This window comes from Pseudoliparis swirei, chromosome 15, assembly GCF_029220125.1.
Source record: "Pseudoliparis swirei isolate HS2019 ecotype Mariana Trench chromosome 15, NWPU_hadal_v1, whole genome shotgun sequence".
In the NCBI taxonomy this organism is placed as follows: domain Eukaryota; kingdom Metazoa; phylum Chordata; class Actinopteri; order Perciformes; family Liparidae; genus Pseudoliparis; species Pseudoliparis swirei.
In genome coordinates this window covers 18,693,449-18,705,641 of record NC_079402.1, presented here as the reverse complement: position 1 = coordinate 18,705,641, position 12,193 = coordinate 18,693,449, and the positions used below count along the sequence as shown (strand labels likewise).

The 12,193-nt window shown below is 41.3% G+C and overlaps 2 protein-coding genes across 4 annotated transcripts; one reads left to right on the top strand and one right to left on the bottom strand.

The window, feature by feature from the left end:
• Positions 1-1,227: 1,227 nt before the first annotated feature.
• ankra2 (ankyrin repeat, family A (RFXANK-like), 2) lies at positions 1,228-5,994 on the top strand. Of its 2 annotated transcripts, none has more exons than XM_056432873.1 (9): positions 1,228-1,312; positions 1,574-1,905; positions 2,483-2,641; positions 2,739-2,804; positions 3,660-3,757; positions 3,857-3,982; positions 4,073-4,139; positions 4,271-4,351; positions 5,238-5,994. In XM_056432873.1, exons 2-9 carry the CDS (start codon positions 1,629-1,631, stop codon positions 5,291-5,293), a joined length of 930 nt encoding a protein of 309 aa, XP_056288848.1. In that variant the 5' UTR covers positions 1,228-1,312; positions 1,574-1,628; the 3' UTR covers positions 5,294-5,994. The 2 variants fall into 2 exon arrangements, with proteins under 2 accessions (XP_056288848.1, XP_056288849.1); XM_056432874.1 differs by lacking the exon at positions 1,228-1,312 and adding an exon at positions 1,367-1,490.
• A 359-nt stretch (positions 5,995-6,353) lies between these two features.
• Positions 6,354-9,923, bottom strand: btf3 (basic transcription factor 3). 2 transcript variants are annotated; one of them, XM_056432876.1, is made up of 6 exons: positions 9,852-9,923; positions 8,854-8,922; positions 8,607-8,720; positions 8,295-8,496; positions 8,098-8,160; positions 6,354-6,896 (listed from the first exon to the last, which is right to left on the bottom strand). In XM_056432876.1, the coding sequence occupies exons 2-6, from the start codon at positions 8,920-8,922 to the stop codon at positions 6,850-6,852; spliced, it is 495 nt and encodes a 164-aa protein (XP_056288851.1). In that variant the 5' UTR covers positions 9,852-9,923; the 3' UTR covers positions 6,354-6,849. The 2 variants fall into 2 exon arrangements, with proteins under 2 accessions (XP_056288851.1, XP_056288850.1); XM_056432875.1 differs by having other exon boundaries at positions 9,789-9,877.
• Between the last annotated feature and the right edge of the window lie 2,270 nt (positions 9,924-12,193).

Below are 12,193 nucleotides of genomic sequence, written 5' to 3'. Positions count from 1 at the left end.
GTTGCTGCAAAACTGTAAATGAAAGCATTTAATATTCTCATTTGTTCAGTCTCTCATTTAGTTGAGATTATAATGTACGTATACATGTATAGTATCTTTTAAAACATATTTATTTTAATTTTAATGTATGTTGTTAACTCTTACCGTTCTTTGCCATTTTTATTTCCTGAATGGTATTTGTATGTTTCTTAAATGCATTTATATTAGTAATCTACAAAAAAATTGATTTAGGTTTTATTGGAAATATCCATATTTATTCAGTAAAATGAACACTGAAACTGATTTTTTTTAAATCAAAATACATTTTGAATACTTGATTTTAATAACTGTTTGCTTTGAGTCACAGCAGAAGTGAACAACAGGCTGATGTAGTTTATTATTCAGATAATATAGAATCTCATAATGATATGTTGATTGTCTGCATTTCATGTCTGCTCAAGTGTTTATCATTCATCACTTGTGCTTGTTTGCCTGGGATTTAGCATATGTTGATGATCTACCAGCAACATGGTCCAGGGCCACAGTGATATTAATAATATAATATACACTACCGTTCAAAAGTTTGGGATCACTTAGAAATGACTTTATTTTTCAAAGAAAAGCACAGTTTTTTCAATAAAGATAACATTAAATTAATCAGAAATACACTCTCTACATTGTTAATGTGGTAAATAATGATTCTAGGTGGAAATGTCTGGTTTCTAATAAAATATCTCCATAGGTGTATAGAGGCCCATTTCCATCAACTATCACTCCAGTGTTCTAATGGTACATTGTGTTTGCTAATCGCCTTAGAAGACTAATGTCTGATTAGAAAACCCATGCAATTATGTTAGCACAGCTGAAAACAGTTATGCTGGTGATATAAGCGATACAACTGGCCTTCCTTTGAGCTTGAAGTTTGTAGAACAAAATTAATACTTCAAATATTAATCATTATTTCTAACCTTGTCAATGTCTTGACTATATTTTATATTCATTTGATGAATAAAAGTGTGATTTTTCATGGAAGACACGAAATTGTCTGGGTGATCCCAAACTTTTGAACGGTAGTGTAATTAATAATAGTTTGTTTTAAAATCACAAAATAGATTTTTGGTTTGTACACTGTCATCAAAGTCATACATTTTGGCAACTTAAATCAGTTCAGTAGCGGCATGACGTAAGGTAGCGGAACTAAATAGGGGGAGGTTAGTATTGGATGCACCCTTTTGTGGACGCCACTATCTGCGCATGCGCGACCTTTTATCAAAACACCGAATGAAGACTGGTGACCGCATGAGGAAATTCCACTAAAACAATGCCTTATCGAGTAAGAGAGGTCTTTATTTTAAAAAGCAATGATAACCAATTTAATTTATTTCCACGCTCACATTTTTGTTTATTTACCACGATGTGTCATTGTGACTAACGGAAGGTTACAATAACGAAATCTAGCATGCTAATGGGCAGTTTGTTACACATATAACATGAAGACCGTCTGTATGTAGGTTAGTGAGGAAACATCGCGATACGTATCGTGGCAGCTTATATTTATTTTATAGATATAAACTGAACTGTTTCCGTGTTTCAGGCGTGCGCTGGCTTCAATTTAACCTCGGCGTGACAGCCCGGTGAGTGACCGGAGAATGGACTTCACCGTGTCGGCCTCAAGCGGGACCGCGGAGGCCATGGAGGGGATCTGCATGATGCCCGATCTCAGTGCTATCAAGACCGAGTCAATGAGCGCGAGCCCCGTTGACACCGGCCCCCAAAATGTGGCCATGGGCATCAAGTTCATCCTGCCCAACCGCTTCGACATGAACGTCTGCTCGAGGTTTGTCAAGTCTCTCAACGAGGAGGACAGCAAGAACATCCAGGACCAGGTCAACTCCGATCTGGAGGTGGCTTCCGTTTTATTCAAAGGTGGGTTTGTGTAATCTTTGTGACGACGTAGGAAGGCGGTTACCTAAAGTGAGCTTGCTTACCTCGTGAAGGTTTGATGCTCCACTTGTTTTAGCGTTTGTTTACAGGGGTCATGGAAAACCTGGAAAAGTCATGGAATTTTAAAATGGTCATTTCCATCATAAAAGTTTTGGAAAAGTCATGGAAATTTGTTATCACATGTTCATTTTGCGCCGAGTTTGAAATAATGAATATGTTTTTTAAAGAAAGACGCTCAAAATATAAGCCGGCGATAGCTCTCAATATGCACAATTTTCTAAATGTTTCATGTTAATACCGAGATTTCAGTTTGGTTATGAAAATTTGGTTTAAAGTCATGGAAAAGTCCTGGAAATCCATTGGTCAAAATGTGTAAGAACCCTGAACTAATGTAACTATGACTAGACTCCACATGCCTAAAGCCTGAGAAATGTGTAAGAACCCTGTGTTTACCATATATTTCCTGTGCATTTAAATATGTTCCTATTTTAAGGTCTCCGAGTAAAATTCCTTGTTTGTGTAAACGGTCCCGGTTCTGATGTTTTCCTTCCCCTTGCAGCCGAGTGCAACATCCAGACGTCGCCTTCCCCGGGCATACAGGTGCGCCATGTCTACACGCCGTCCACCACCAAGCACTTCTCCCCCATCAAACAGTCCACCACCCTCACGAATAAACACCGGGGCAACGAGGTGTCTTCAACGCCTCTTTTGGTGCATTGTGAGTGGCAGTCGTTTTTTAAAAACTTCAATTAAATCTTTTCCAGCACGAATGAAGTCAAATTGTTAATCAACGCCTGCATGCTTTCCCCTCTCAGCTCTGTCCATTCATCAGCTTGCAGCTCAGGGGGAAATGGTGTTTCTGGCCAGCAGGATTGAACAAGGTAGGGAACACGTGGGACTTGTCGAACAGGTAGAATTCTTGAGTCATTATTATGTTCATAATCAATGATTCATACAATTTGTGAATAAATAAAAAAAATTGTCACCACATCCACGTTATTTGATGACAGCTCAGAGCTTTTATAACTACAGTCTTATGATTGTTCTGCAAATCTAAATAATAATAACAAACATTTTAAGAAAAAAGTTCCTCGGGATAATTCAGTGATCGGGCCCTAATAATAGTAATAACAACTTTGCATTGTCATTATATATAATATGGTTAAAGTCATTCATGAACCAACTTCCTGACCTTTGATTCTGTTCCACGATTCTGTTCCATGAGTCTGTTCCTTCCTCTACCTGGTTGTCATGATCCTAAAATTATAACTTCTATACAATACCTGCCATAAATATCATGATACCCGATACCAGAATTCAATACAATATCATAAATACGATACTGGTATATTTATCTACAGTAGTAATCAAATAAAACAATTTTAGAGCTGAAGACCCCCCCCCCTCCCCTCCCCCCAAAAAATCTTCGGTCTACACTATTCACGTGTATGACCTATTTTGATTTAAAAACGGCGAATTTCGCCGAAAGGTGACACGTTTGCAGTTTTGATTTCACATAAAACAAGCCACTCTGTTTTGATGAATATATTTCTCACGCCAACATGAAACATTTCAAAAACAAGAGTAGGAAACATTAACAAAAGTACGTGGCATCTTGGTTGCATTTTTAATATTACAGTTGTGTCGTCAACAGACGCACTCCTGCAAAGGATTGTGGGTACGGTGACGATAATAAATGTTGCGATTGTGTCGCTTTTTCCGTCTCGTTTTAATAGAGACCGTAATCAACCACCAAGACGAGGAAGGCTTCACCCCCCTGATGTGGGCGGCTGCACACGGACAGATCGCTGTCGTCGAGTTTCTCCTCCAAAATGTACGGAAAGCTCGTCGTGTCTTTCAAGACCTCGCGCTATATTCATATTCCAGCAAGCCCTCCTTCTTATTTCACGGGTCGTCCCTCTCTGTGCCGTAGGGTTCGGACCCCAACCTCCTGGCCAAAGGGAGGGAGAGTGCATTGTCCTTGGCCTGCAGTAAGGGCTACACCGACATTGTGAAGATGCTCATCGACTGCGGAGTCGACGTCAACGAATACGACTGGGTAAGAAGGCCGAGCTTTTATCTCACGTGGCGCGAATCAAAGTGTGAGGTTATGCTATAAGGGAGATCTTCTCACTCACTGCTGCTTCAGAATGGAGGAGCCCCTCTGCTGTACGCCGTCCATGGGAACCACGTGCGCTGTGTCGAGATCCTGTTGGGTGAGGACAAGTAATCACCCGCGGTCACGAATAATACCCGTCTCTGTTAATACGCCTCGGGGGATGGTCGTACATCTTCAGCTAGCGGACATTAACGTGCACGGTAACAAAGTCTGGTTCGTGTCTTGCAGAGAGCGGCGCTGATCCCACCATCGAGTCCGATTCTGGGTTCAATGCGATGGACATGGCTGTGGCTATGGGCCACCGGAATGGTACGCATGTAGTCGGACTTGAGGGGGTTTAAAACGTGTCGTTGCAGACCGACTGAGGAACAGATGGTTGTCGATGTTCATTTCTCACGACATCAAACTGCCCGACTGAAACAGGCAGGCAGCAAATCGTATCTTAAGTCATCAGCGATGAAATTATGACATTACTGGAACAAATTGTGCTCGAAATTAAATGTTTTTTTCCTTTTCAATTTGTTGATACAAAATTAATATCCCCTTTGAGTGAAACACAGATTTCATATAAATCAACACACTGGTTACTGAGCCTTTGGCCCGCTGATGAACGTCTTGCAAGATTTTTTAAAACATTTGCAGTATTCTAGACGGTTACTGCGCTGATGCTCCTGGAAAAACATTCTGCATTGCGGTTCTTTATTGTAGAGACACAATTAACAGGGTTCGTACGGTCATGGCAAACCTGGAAAAGTCATGGAATTTTAAAATGGTCATTTCCAGGCTTGGAAAAGTCATGGAAAAAACTTAAATCATAAACGTTTTGGAAAAGTCATGGAAATTTGTTGAAATCACATGTTCATTCACGCCGAGTTTGAAATAATGAATATATTTTTTAAAGAAAGACGCTCAAAATATAAGCCAGCGATAGCTCTCAATACGCAACATTTTCTACAGTTTTCATGTTTATACCGAGATTTCAGTTTGGTCATGGAAATTTGGTTTAAAGTCATGGAAAAGTCCTGGAAATCCATTGGTCAAAATGTGTAAGAACCCTGAACTAATGTAACTATGACTAGACTCCACACGACTAAAGCCTGAGCACAGACTGAAGCCTTAGGGGATTGGCTCTTTTGAAGGAGGCCAACTGGCTTGATTGATTAGTCTTGACTTTGACATGATATTCTGTGTTTAGTTCAACAGGTGATGGAGGCACACCTGTTAAAGTTGCTGATGGGCATCAGAGAATGAACCATGGCGGCTCGGGAGAATCCTGCGGCAGGAAATGAGGAATATTTCAACAGCGTTGCAGCATATCATATCATTTTGTTGGCATGACGCACATGACATTTTTTATTTGAGCCCACTTTCAAACTTTTATTTACTTTGCTAGTTTCTTCCTCCAACATTTGAATGTGGAGTAGCAGCTCTGATCCAAATACACCGGAGAGATTCTCAAAAGGACTAAATGTCAAGTCGCGTTCTTTGTCACAACCCAGCATGCACTGCTCTTGGCTGTCGGGCGCTGCTTCACGTGGAGTGCCGTGTAAGATTGATTTTGCGTTCACGAAGCATGGCGGTTTTGTTTTGAGTCTTTTAATATTCTGTGTTCCATCCCTTTTTCTGTCATCTAAGCATTTTAATTTCTTTTAACTAACTTATTAGCCATGAAAAGAATCCATTTTAAGAGTAAAATAATATCAATGTAATAAGTTGAATGGAGCTCGTTTTGCTCTCATGAAACAGTGGTCAGATTGAAAATAGGTTTTTACAGTTTATGATTCTGTATTGACATTATTTATTTAAAAAAATAGAGTTGTGTTGTAACGTGACTAATGTATATTGATGTGAAGTCAGTTAGTTTCCCGTGTATTGTAATAATAATGTTCGCTGATGTGTTGTGCATTCGAGAAAGGACCCGACACCTCATTAAAGGGTCTCGTGGTGCTGTTGATGGTTCACGTGGTTCCTACCAGTCAGGCGGTGCATCGACAAATACCTGAAACGGACCTCACGGATTCTGTAGCGATCCATCTGAATGAAAGTCGATAGCAGGCAAAGCATCGTTTAGTTATAAGAATATAGTTATGCGATTATCTAAATAAGATTGCGTGTCTTAAAATATATTTAAATCACAATTGTTCATATTGTGTCAGAAATCCTTCAGTGATTTCAAACAAGAAAAACAATGCTTTCCTTATTTCAAAACTACATTTTCAGTGATGTGCTCCTTGTAATCGAGTTCATAGTAATAACACTCAACGTACACACAAATGGATGCCGACCAATTTGAAGAAGAGCGAGTACAATAAACAGAACAAATGGCTATTTATTGACAGTAGCAAAGGTTTATTCCATATATGGTGGTTTGAGCGAGGACATAACAAAATGAAGGTTCAGTAACGGGGAAGATGTACAGCGGGAGCCATTAACACATTTTACACACAATCTCCTCTAACTGGACCTACGAAGCACAACAAGCATGACGAGAGTCTGGTGGGAAAGAAGAAGTGGAATGAGTCCTAAAATAGCGTACGCCTCAATACTGCTTTCCCCCCCGTCTTAATACTTCAGAGTACTATTCTAGAAATGTACTAAAAAAATAATAATTCGGAAGAGTAGGTGATTACTTTGTTCAGGTGTTGCACATTTGGCAGAATGCTCACAGCCAAAAGTTGACATATTATTCATCTTCTCAGGTACTTTAACAATTAGCGCTTCCACCTCTCGAAATGGACAGAAAAAAAACATCTTGTGCCTCACATGGTGCTGTCAGGTTTTTAAAACGCCAGGGAGTCCCGTTTCCTCTAGTTAGCCTCATCCTTGGATGCTTCATCAAAATTCTCCACCAGATCTGAAAAACAAAAGATCGGGCGGTGAGCCGATCGAGTCGGGGGAGAAAGTGATCCTCATCTGCGCAAACGGCCCTCAGGAAGAGCGTCTTTATCTGGAACGTGATACGCGGCGCGACGCAATAAAAAATTATCTGCTCATCTTCCCACACTCGCACACAGACGCCAATGTGCTGGACAGATGAGGCCTGTGCCCACTCCAGAAAGCAGCTGTGCAAATGACGGGGTGAAGCATTAAATGCTCGTCTTCAATTACTCTGAAATGTGAGGAATCGGGCTCAAAAGGGTCACGGGTTGAAATGGAAACAATTCCAAGAGGTCTGAGTGAACATGTTCCTTCAGTTGGAGAACAAGAAGGAAACTTCACTCCAATAACCGCATGATGGCGATGGCTGTTAACCCCGGTGCCATCCGACTCCTATTGCCGAATACATGTGTAATCGTTTGTTACATGAGTGAGGACTGGAGAGGCGTCCTGGGAAACGCTGAGGTGGTTGTAATGGCAACCTCATGTGTTGGGCCTATTTCCACCTCGCAAAGAAAAGCAAACGGGATCTTCAGATCTTATAAACAATGAACATGAGATTTAATACAAACCCCTGCATTGCACCATCACTCTGAAGTCATTGATGAATCCCCTTCATGTGACCCCTTTCACCAAGCCAAAAGAAAACAAACCTGCCATGTCTATTTAACCGAGCGAAGGGGGGTGGGGGAGGGGGACAAAGACGGTGTCCCATAATGGATAAGTGTGAAGACGCATTTCCAAATAAGGACATCTGTCCACACGGTATTCTTCTGAGCGCCAGCGTCTTTTTTCCCCAATCGTTTCCAATGAGGAAGGAGCGCTGCTCTTTTTAATGTTCCTTTGACAACATATCGCTGGCCAACCTCCGTTGAACAATAAACTTGCATCGCCCTTTGGTTTGTATTATCCATCTGGGCCACTGTCCCTTTGTTTTACATTGTTTATTCACCAAGAACACCAACCGTAGGATTCCTCTCCCAATTTCCTTGTATGGCTGAGTTTGTCAACGCTCAATCTGACGGCTTTAGCACAAAGAGGATGACAAGCTCAATAAGATATCTCCGCTTTTCTACCTGAAAATGAAGCCGCGTCGACAGACTCGAGTATCTTTTATTTTTAACGATGGAACAAAGAATTGTGCATGCAACGCAAACATTACAGATCTTAGCGCTCACCTGGAACGTCATCATCTTCATCTTCCTCTTCTACTGTTGCAATTGGCGCCTTTCCATCTGCAACTACGCGAACAGAAAATGACCGGTGAGAAGCTTGAAGAACGGTTTAAACGGTGACAACAAGACTCTTTAAACAAGTTTGACTTTATGGAAGTTGTATCTTCACACAACAAGCCGCAGTGCGACAGCTCACTGACCCTGTTTGGGCAAAGCCTCGGCGAGTCTCCTGAGGCTCGTCAGGCTGTCGGCTCCCAGCTGGTTGAGGATACCGGGCAGCATCTCGGTCAGCTGCTTGGTCTCAGCGTGGCCGGTGATGGTGAAGGTGTTGGCCGCGAGGGAGGCCTGCACTTTGGGATTGTTGAAGTGGATGACTGTTCCCTGATTTGTAAACATGTTAACCTGCGGGAGAACAAAGTGTTACAGCGTCAACAACGTCAGAACCAGTCCCGCTGAAACAGATTCACCTGTAATCAGTGCGGGGCACGGCTGAGACGAAGGTCCACGCCTACCTCTTCGATACCGGAGATGTTGTTGACGCCGAGTTTCTTTAAGGAGAACTGCAGCTTCTTGTCATCTGCGGTTGCCGTTCTGTGGACAACCTTCTTCTTTCTGCGAGCACTACCCTGCGGAGACATGCACAAAGACACCTGCGTCAACTGACCGAGCAGGTAGCCGCATGAAGAAACGGCAGAGGGCCGGGTGTGCTGCAGAAAATAAAAGCATTTCGTGCGACAACGCGTTGACTTGGTCGCTTACCTTTCCGCCGATGCGGACCTGAGCCTGTAGCTTAGCAAGTTTTTCTTGATTCATAATTGATTCTTTCATCTGGAAAGAAAGAAAGAACATTATATAAAATGTACATTTATAATGACATTTGTGTTTGACAAACTATTTCAATATATTCTGAATAGGAAAAAAACATGAATGAAACAGCAATATTGGAGACATCAAACATCACAATCTTACAAAGAATCTAATCCCGAAAACAAGGTATGCTGCGTCACGGGTCAGGTGAATGATTTCTGGCCTCTCTTGTGAACTTTATCGAACTGCACGGCTGTGTTTGTGATAAATTATTAACATCTATTATGGGAAACACTAAAACCTCCGGTGCAGCTGACATGCCTGCAATAAATGATGTTCTGCGAAAGGTGATGACTTTTCTCCATCATTGATTGAATCGTAGCCACAAGTAGATAATGTCGTTAAAAATGAGTGATATTGGAGGTTTTTGTCATCAAAGAAAGACATGATGGCATTACAGTGCTGCATGTACACATATCATATATGCGTGCGTGTGTGCGGGGGGTCAGACCGTAATCAGAGGTCGTCACGAGATGTTAAGTAGCCAGGGCTGTCAGTTCGGTTAATTACTTCCTTCTATAATGTCTGTGTGGTGGACAACAGACCGCGGACAGCAAACACGAGACAAAGTTTGCGCGGCGGGCCGAACAAAGTAGGGCCACGGGTGACGTCAGGGGTCTTTAGGCTAACGTCCGCGGACTAATTCAGCCAACCGTGGTGACCGAAACAAGGTGTGGTTGAGCTTTTGTGCAAGAAACTTGCGCGCTAACTTGCAAGCTAGCTGGGAGGACGGCCTGTCACGCGCCGCACAGCGTCGGTAACGTACGTGTAAAAACCCCGGGAGGTTTTCTTTTTAAGCCATCTAGTCAGGAAAGGCTTTAGTTTACCTCTTGCCGTCGGTTTGGGGGGAAACAATGCTGGGAAGAAAGTATTTAAAGCTCCTCACTGACCTGTAAACTAACAGCAGACACATGCGGGGAGCAAGATGGACGCGGGAGAGGAGGCCGGAAGTGACGTGCGGGGACTAGCGCGAGACAGCAAGCAGGGGCTTCTGCTACCCCGAGTTCTGCTTCGCAGGCGTTCACGCCTCTTTAGCTAAATATGAGGAGAGTTTGCACTTTGAGCTGCCCCACATTGAGAAGACAGGCACTATTTAGATGCATATTTGAGAAAAAAAAGTATAAAGACTATAACTTGTAATACAATGTGTTTGGGCATTGAAGGAGGATTACGTCAAGTGACCTGTATGCAGAATTGAAAGAAAGCTTGTGAAGAGTAGACAGAATAAAACAAAGTCTTTGGTGCAAGCATTTCACCTCTTCACTGCTAAAGACTCCCCAATTTAGAGGTATTCTTGGCTTTGGATAATTCAGCTGAAGGGGGACTATCGTAGGATCAGCAAGTTTGAGCTACAACCTGTTTTATTATATTCTGAGAATGACGTAAAAAAAGAAAGATTTCGAAAGGCTCTGGAATTAACACTTTTGGCCAATATTTTGTTGAACTCTCCCCAGGTCTCTAGTTAAAGAGGCCAAAGGTGCAGCGCAGGAAAGTTACCGAGCAGCCACAATAAAAGGAGATGAGCGTCTGTGGAGAGAGAAGAATGAGTTTGATTACCAACTATAGCGAGAGTGCTGACGAGGATACATTTGCATATTTCAATGAGGTGTTGGCATGTTGCCTGATTTTGCATGATGACAAAGAAAGACAGTTGTTTGGTGATGAGAAGGAGGATCGTATTTATACTCAATTATTGTAATTAATCAGGAACATTTAATTGCATTGTATCTTATATCAATGGATATATGAATGGAGAGCTATTTAATTTGATTACAGGCACATGATGTTTTATAATGATGATTAATAATGACTAAATTATCCTCTCTTTATAGCGAAGTTTGTCCATTCCACCCAAATGTCATCACACCTGCCCTGCAGCGTGGCCCTCTCTCCTCATTCAAGCTCAATGCAGTGAAAGTGGGACAAAAAAAGTTGTAGTGAAAAATGATATCATTGTGCACTCTCTTTGAAATCAAAAGGATATTTCATGTGTGTGGTTGTGTGTGTCTCTCTCTTTTAAAATTCTAACACAAAATAAGTCAAGAGTGAAGCAATTTCTTATTGATTTGACTGTCATTAAAAACTACCAATGAAGCCGTCACCTGTTTATCACAACATCAGGATCATTTGACGTACAACTGTTTAATTAATAAAAATGACACACACATACACACACACTGCAAAAAGAATGTCTCACTTTTTATACACTTTATACATATTGCTCTATTGTTTATATATAGTTTACTGTATTGTTTTTTTTCCTGAGGATGTGCATGTGTCAATATAAATATATATATATATATATACACATCTTTATATATATATATTTATATAATATATCTTTATGTATACATATCTTTATATGTATATTTATATTGGAAGATATTGTACTCTGGCTCGGTATCTCGCCTCTTGCATGTGGTGCACATGAACCACACGGCCCGCGGACCCCTCCCGGCCCGCGGACCTGCAGACACAGTGACACGCTGATCGCGTTCAGCCCGCTAAGTGCTTTCTTGGTACGGTCGTGTCACGGAAACACGCTCAGGGCGCAGAGGGGAGTTCAGAAACACGTCCGAGGTGGTTCACCACATGCGAGCTGGAAGAGGAAGAAGAGAGAGACAGATTCATTTGATCCGGACCGGTGTTGGTTTGTCCTGATGCTGTCAGTCACAAACTATTGTGATTAAATCTAATATTTGTGTCTTTTTTTTGGACGAACTTCACCTTATTAAATAGAAAAACTCGTACTTTTGCGTTTGAAGTGTTTCTAACAAGTAAACTATAACTTTTTGCATACAATTATAACTTTTTGGATTCACTCGTGCATTCTGGTTTCAAATAAAGGTCCGAGGAATAAGACAGGGAGAACTAAAGTAGCCTTTCACGTGACAATGTAATGCCCATTAGGCTACGTCCAACTGGCAAGTCATTGTATTGTCATTTAATTTAATAAAGCCATGGATTATTTTAGCCTAATCTTGGAGTACAACACATTACATAATTCGGATTACACGGGTTATGCTCATTGATCAGTGAGGCGAATGGTTTATGAAAACTGATCAGACAAAAACTATTTAACTAAAACAACAGTCTGGTTGCAACAATGACTCTACTTTTATTAACATTCCCTTTAAACTATTTTTTAAAACTATGAATTTAATTATAAATCAACTCGATCAGATTATAATCAGATTACATTGTTTTTATTGTTTAAAAATAGTATTCAACA

What these genes read in the sequence shown, in the direction of transcription:
- ankra2 (XM_056432873.1), top strand. Translation starts at nt 1,629, where the DNA reads ATGGACTTCACCGTGTCGGCCTCAAGCGGGACCGCGGAGGCCATGGAG. An exon ending in GGCTTCCGTTTTATTCAAAG is followed by an intron (nt 1,906 to 2,482) that starts GTGGGTTTGTGT and finishes TTCCCCTTGCAG; the next exon opens with CCGAGTGCAACATCCAGACG. An exon ending in GGCTATGGGCCACCGGAATG is followed by an intron (nt 4,352 to 5,237) that starts GTACGCATGTAG and finishes TTCTGTGTTTAG; the next exon opens with TTCAACAGGTGATGGAGGCA.
- btf3 (XM_056432876.1), bottom strand. Translation starts at nt 8,922, where the DNA reads ATGAAAGAATCAATTATGAATCAAGAAAAACTTGCTAAGCTACAGGCT. An exon ending in ACATCTCCGGTATCGAAGAG is followed by an intron (nt 8,497 to 8,606) that starts GTAGGCGTGGAC and finishes GTTCTCCCGCAG; the next exon opens with GTTAACATGTTTACAAATCA. An exon ending in TGAAGATGATGACGTTCCAG is followed by an intron (nt 6,897 to 8,097) that starts GTGAGCGCTAAG and finishes TTTGTTTTTCAG; the next exon opens with ATCTGGTGGAGAATTTTGAT.